Below are 7,207 nucleotides of genomic sequence, written 5' to 3' on the forward strand. Positions count from 1 at the left end.
ATATTCCATCTCTACATCACGTCTCCTCACGGCTATTTCCTTATAATATAAGCTCATGGCATTATGGGAATCATCTATGTTGCCAAATCAGTGTTCAATTAACCCAAAGGCTTTTTTCTGCAAAAGCTTATAAAGGATAAAAAATAAATATCAAATAAATAAATACAAAGATCTGTTTCCCACTGCAGCATGTCTGCAACAACTATAAGTTTCCTTAAAATAGATACTGAACTATCTTCTACACCTCCCTCTCTGAAGTGGGCATCTAACTAGTTTTTCACACTTGCTAGTGCAAAAATGGGTCGAGTGCCAACATCTACAACCGTAGCATGTACTACATTATCATTCCCCCTGGCATCTCCCAAACTGTGACGGAGAAACTCAGTGGAGTCGAGGAAATTACTGTCAGTAGAGAGAGTGTCCATCAATACAGAAAATATGATCACAAAGGGATGGAGACCTCTTCCAAATATTTCATGCATCACTTCATCGCTCTCATTTTCCCCTTCTTGCATAAACCTTATAATTGAGTAAAATGCAATAACATCAGGATTGCATCCCTTCTGTCATTTCTTGGAGCACGGATCTGCCTCCTGCAGTTGACCCGTCTTTACAGATGCTGTTGCTGATTGCTGAATATGTCATGACATCAGCGTGAAACCATTTTCAAAATATCATGCAGTAGCTTATTGGCCTCTTGGAGTGTGTCTTCCTTGCATAGCCTATTAGTGACGGTGGTTTAAGGATATTAGGGACATTATCACTATCTCGTTAGATAATGAATTATTAAGAGACTCTTCAACAACCAGCATGTTCCACACTATCTTTTCCCTGCCCTTTCCCAAACTGAAGCAGCAACTCAGTGGACTCAAGGAAACTAGTGTTACTGGAAAGAGTGTCCATAAATACAGAAAATATTATTGCAAAGGGATTGCGACCAACCTTTTCATATGTCATTTTTATGGTTCTTATTTTTCCCTTCTTGCATTATCCCTGTAATTTAGCAAGATGGCATCCCTTCTATCATTTCTTGAAGAACCCATCTGGCTCCTGTAATTGTCCTGTCAGAGGTTATCGTCTATTTCTGACATGTCACAGCATTGGAGTCAAACTTTTTCCAATATCTCATGGAGTAGTTTATTGGACTCATGTAGTGTGTCTTCCTTGCATAGTCCATCCATGAGGATTGTATATGTAATGTTATCAGGGACATGACCACCGTCTTTCATCTGCTGCAACAACTTGATCGCATCCTTAAGATTACCCACTTTGCAGAGTCCACCCATCATTGTGTTGTATGTAAAATTATCAGGTTTGAGACCCTTTTCTGTCATTTCACAAAAAGTTTGTTGAGCTGCTTCTACCTTATGATGCTTGCAGAGTCCATCTAGCAATGTATTATAGGTAACTAGATCAGGTCTGCAACCCTTTTGGGACATCTGTTGAAGGAGTTCCACGGCCTTCTCCTGATTATCCATCTTACAAAACCCATTTATAAGGGTATTGTATGTGATTTCATCAGGCTGATGGCCTATTTCTACCATATCACCTAACAACCTTAGAGCTGGTTGAAGCTTTCCTTCTTTGCAAAGACCATGAATAAGAGTATTGTAGGTGATAACACTGGGAAAGTAGCCCTTATCTGTCATCTCATGAAGAATCTTAGAGGCCTCTCGCCACTGCCCTTCCTCACAGAGACCAGCAATAAACGAATTGTATGTGACAACATTAGGACATATGTTTTGGTTGCTCATTTTATATAGGAGCTTCCTAGCCTCATCCAACTCGCCTTGCTTGCAATGACCATCAATCAGAGCAGAGTATGTAATGATATTGGGGTCACACCCTTTTTTCAACATTTCAGACAGTACTTTCTTGGCCTCTCGCAGATTGCCTTCTTTGCAGAGACCATCAATCAGAGAAGTATATGTAATGACATCAGGGTTATACCCTTTTCTTAACATCTTATATAGTATTTCCATGGCCTCCTGAAGCCTGCCTTCTTTGCAAAGACCATCAATAAATGCATTGTATGTGATAACATTAGGGTTATATCCTTTCTTTAACATCTCATATAGCAGTTTCTCGGCCTCTTGGAATTTGCTTTCTTTGCAGAGGCCATCAATGAGAACAGTGTATGTAATGGCATCGGGTTTATACCCATTTTCCAACAGGCAATATAATAGTTCCATGGCTTCTTGAAGCTTACCTTCTTTGCATAGGCCGTCCATGAGGGTGGTATATGTCACAACATCTGGACTGTGGCGCTCCTTCACCATCAACTGAAATAGCTTCAGAGCATCCCAAGCTTTACCTTCCTTGCAGAGACCGTTGATTAGTGTATTGAATGTGATTGTGTTGGGCTCGTAGCCCTTTCTCAGCATAGTAGCTAACAACACAAATGCCCCGTGTGTTTGTCCTGTCTTGCAGAACCCATCTATTAGCGTATTATAGGTGAAAACACTGGGAACCTGTGCTTTGCCCACCATTTGATTGAAAAGATTGACAGCTTCCGGTATTCTACCTTCCCTACATAGCCCTTTGATGAGGATAGTGAAGGTTATGACATTTGGGGCAGAGCCCTGTGCTTCCATTTCTTCAAACACTTTGAACGCATAGTCCAGTCTGCCTGTTTCGCAATGAGAATTGATAATAATGGTTGAAGTTATGATATCTGGAACAATATGGGCTTCAATCATAAGTCTATAAACAGACAATGCTGATTCGTGTCGATTCCATCGGACAAGGCTACTTAAAAGAAGATTGCTGGTGAAGAGAGTAGGGATGGATTTAGCTGAAAGAAGCATTTTCTTGAAGGTCTCCACTGCCTGTGGAAACTTATTGGTATGGCAGAATGTTTGAATGAGTTTGTCTGCTGCAATGCCATTAGAAGTATGCAGGCGTGTGGTCTGAGAGAAGTATGAGAGGTTTGTAAGATGTAAAATGACACGAGCAATATGTTCGCTGGTGTATAAAGCAGCAGAAAAATTGTGAGGGTATTGAGAAATGGTAACAAATGAATTAGATCTGGAGAGCATTTGTTTTCGTCTCATTGTCACCGCTATCACGATAATGTACCACGCAGGTTGGGTAGCGTAAAAGTCGCAGCTTTACCTCCTCCATCTTATTAGTCCCTGCCCAAAGAGCCTCGCAGGAACTATAGCAATCGGTTTTACCGATGAGCATTAGTCGGACACTCAAACCAATGATTGTTTTTCCATTTTAACCAAAATTCATGTATATTAATGAAATGTTTTTTCTTTTTAATCAATGAGCGAATCAAATATTTCTTTTTAACCCATCAAAGGATTCATGTTTTATTTAGCCTGATATCGAGTCCAGAGTAATTTAAATAAACTATATTTCATTTTGAAACTTAAACTAATGAGTAAAGACATCATACACATGTTCATATGGATTATTACTAGTTTAATGTTAACATTAATTCATAGAAATTAAATATTGGTAACATATATATCGGACTTTCAATAAGATTGAGACATTATATTTTTTTATTTTAAATATTTTTTATTTTATTTTAAATATGTATTTTTGACGTGTCTAGAGAACTACTGCCGTGTCAAAATTGTGGTTTGCATGAGAACCATACTTGACAATTGTTGTTTGCATGAGAACCCGATCTGGCAGGGAACACTGCTACACAACAATATTTCTGAAATTTCTGATTTGGCGATATTTCTGATTTGGCTCTTGGCTCGAATAGTCACAATTGCTTCAATGTTTGCTACACAATATTTCTGTTTATTCACTCTTGTTCATTCACTATTTTTGGATGGAATAGTGGCAATTGCTTCAATTACACTCGCAATTGCAGCAATGTTTTCTGGTGGTGAGCACTTATGTTTTCTGGTGGCGACCACTTAAGAGCATGTTTTTTGGTGGCGACCACTTAAGAGCATGCAGGAATGATAGTTTAGCAACAACAACTTCTTCTGTTGAGCCTGCAGGAATGATAGTTTAGCAACAACAACTTCTTCTACTAAGCCTGCAGGAATGATAGTTTAGCAACAACAACTTCTTTTGCTGAGCCTGCAGGAATGATTGCAAGAATGATAGTTTAGCAACAACTTCTTCTGCTCTAATTAAAGGGTTTTGACAGCTTGGGCTTCAACTGTTGCAAGAATGATAGTTTAGCAACAACTTCTTCTGCTCTTCTTCTGCTCTAATTAAAGGGTTTTGACAGCTTGGGCTTCAACTTGGCTTTTGGGTAAATTATCTTGACAACGTCTTCTTCTGCTTCTTCTACTCTAATTAAAGGGTTTTGATAGCTCTGGCTTCAACTTTTTCTTACTCTAATTAAAGGGTTTTGGGTTTGACAACTTTGGCTTCAACTTCTTGACAGAAAAAATTAGAAAATTTTCCTATTTCTATACTAACTCTACTGGAATAACTAGAAAAAATTAGAAATTTTTCCTATTTCTATAATAACTCTACTGGAATTTGTTTACCTAAAACAATGCTCACCTGTACACCCAGGTTGGCTTGCAAGGAGATACACATCAGACAAAGAGGAAGGCGCCTGGTATCTTAATACATGCACCACCTACCTATCAATTCTGCTTTTGGTTTATCTTTGTTCCTTTTTTATTTGCTTTGTAGACAGATTTTGTAGTGGATTGAATGTTTCATGATGCAGAAAACGCTGGAGGCCTTCATTATAATTATGAATTTCACCTAGTTGTTGTATTTGCTTTTATTAGATGTGATTCTTGTGAGCAACAGATAATGTTGATGGATTGGCATCATTTACCCAGGCGTCAAGCTGCTTCAATGTACTCATAAAGGCAAAGCCGCATTCCAAACTCGTATCACCTGACAAACAGTACAGGAAGTGGGGCAGGCCACCTCTGAATGTGCTCCGTGACGAAACACTTTCATTTCGTTTGGATAAAGGAAAAATGGCGAGCTTGCTCAGTTCCTGCTCTCCTTTCACTCTCCGCTCATAGTGGTCAGTTCTAGTGCTGCTTGCATTCTTATTAAGGAATTCAAACTTTGTCTACAAGAAATTCAAAGGGATTTTTAATTATTCAATTATCTGGTTCAAAACACTATAGGTCACTAGAAAACTACCCTTTGTTTTACTTAGCTATGCGAAGGTGAGGAAATGTAGCACCCCCATCGTTTCAGTGAGTCGCAACAGTGAAAACACCACCAATGCCAGTTGTTTCCACAGAAGCAAGGGTATACAAACCAATTCCAAAAGCACTAGTAGCATTTGAATCAGCAGTTGCAACGCTAGTTTAACATCCTTCAGTTGCAAATAGAATTCCTATTTGAAAGCCATGACTTGTTCCAAAATGACCTTACCTCTTTCTTTTCGAGACTCAGTTGATAGGTGCTTAGTTGATAGGTGGATTACTCTTACGTATATATGTCTTATTTTGCCTCTGCTGCTAGTGTTGGCTCTGTTGTTGGTGGTGCAGCTACTTCGACTGGTTCAACTGGATCAACTCAGTAAGCTGGTGAAAGGTTATAAGCCCGGTCCAACCCTACTTCTTTTTTACCATTACCACATACGCCACCTTTCGGTCTTAAAATTCCCATATATGAAAGTGTGGTACAACCAGCTGGGATTGCTAGGTGGTATGGTTGGACTGGGTAGCAAGGCCATCTTTCATTAGCAAGGTTGTTTCAATTGAATCTCTGGCACATACCTAACATTTAGTGTGGAGAGGGGATATGTGGGCTTCATGCAAGTTGCACGTGCCCAACCCTACTTCTTTTTTACCATTACCACATACGCCACCTTTCGGTCTTAAAATTCCCATACATGAAAGCGTGGTACAACTAGCTGGGATTACTCGGTGGTATGGTTGGACTGGGTAGCAAGGCCATCTTTCATTAGCGAGGTTGTTTCAATTGAATCTCTGGCACATACCAAACATTTAGTGTGGAGAGGGGATACATGGGCTGCATGCAAGCTACATGTGCCCACCCGCAAGCTTTATATTTTCTATATTTAACTTTATGTTTCTTTATTTAACCACTTGCAAGTTTTACTTTTCTATTTGTTATTTATTTAATTTTTTATTTTTTATTAATTTCTCTGTCCAACAAGATGACAGACAAAGGAGTTTCCTAGGGACAGGAACCCCAAATGGCATTATCATGATATTTTACTCATTAAAAGAGATCATGATTTATGTAGCGATGCAACGTAGTCTTGGCGGTGTGACGCTGAAAGATGTCTATGATCTACTAGAACAATCATCATCGTCTGTAAGTGCTTTAATAATAACAACCTTCTTAACCATGTCAACAATTTTCAATGAATTTTTATTCAAAGATATTTGCAGCATGCTCTGTTGTAATCCATTTTTGTGTTTATGTAACAAATAGGTAGTAGAAGTGCACAGAAGACCACGAATCTGCTATTTGTTGCTCTTACAAGTGCAGGCTTAACATGAGTTGTTGCACCTATAACATGAGCTGACTTGGCTGTAGCTAGGATTTATGGTGGCGCCGTTTCCTTGAGTGCTTGTCGGGGCTTCAGACAGAGCTTAATTGGTCCCTTACTTTCAATAGCCCATTGTCAAAGCAGTTCTATTACTACTGGAATGCTACTGGAAGGTACGTTAGGAAAACTGCTGGCTTTCTCAAGAAAGGATGTGGGTCCTGTTTATGCATGCTTTGATGTTGTTGAAACTCTTACCTCGCCTGCTTTAGCAACCTTTGTTTATGCCTATGTGGGATCTACTAGTGTGAAAGTGCTTAGGCAACTCAATCCATTGGTTCTGGATCCGAAAATGGCTCTTAATTAATAGGCTCTAAGTTATCCAATTGGATATGGAACATAGAGGGTTGATGGCTCTCGAACTGCTTTGGGCGCTACTTGTTAAGACTTAGTAGAAACTCAATTCACAGAATAATATACTGCCCCCACATTTGCTTCTTATGTAGTCTCTCCCCTTACTCTTGCCTATACCTTTGTTGCATCTTACTGGCAAATGGTCACTTATACTGGATTTGATGCTTATGGATAAACTAGATCACTGATTGGATCATCGACTAGATCAATAAGATAAGATACTGATGGCGGTTCTACTGCTTAAGCAACCAAATATACAGGCTCTGATACTCCCAAATTTCTCAGAGAATTTATCTAATCTTCAGAATATCAATCTGCGCTACTGTAAAAGTTTGGAGGTGCTTCCAAATTCCATAGAGCATTTAAGGAATCTCCGAG

General features: G+C 39.2%; 1 protein-coding gene across 1 annotated transcript; it reads right to left on the reverse strand.

Moving 5' to 3' along the window:
- Positions 1 to 599: 599 nt before the first annotated feature.
- LOC149153098 (uncharacterized) lies at positions 600 to 3,189 on the reverse strand. The gene has a single exon (XM_089439233.1). The coding sequence runs from the start codon at positions 3,051 to 3,053 to the stop codon at positions 1,107 to 1,109; it is 1,947 nt and encodes a 648-aa protein (XP_089295359.1). The 5' UTR covers positions 3,054 to 3,189; the 3' UTR covers positions 600 to 1,106.
- Positions 3,190 to 7,207: the final 4,018 nt, after the last annotated feature.

The sequence above is a fragment of the Pinus tabuliformis genome, chromosome 9 (genome assembly GCF_031772625.1).
Source record: "Pinus tabuliformis cultivar Carrire ecotype Pingquan chromosome 9, CPIR1, whole genome shotgun sequence".
In the NCBI taxonomy this organism is placed as follows: Eukaryota; Viridiplantae; Streptophyta; class Pinopsida; order Pinales; family Pinaceae; genus Pinus; species Pinus tabuliformis.

Excerpts from the sequence above, each read along its gene's own strand:
- LOC149153098 (XM_089439233.1), bottom strand. The coding sequence starts at position 3,053 with ATGAGACGAAAACAAATGCTCTCCAGATCTAATTCATTTGTTACCATT.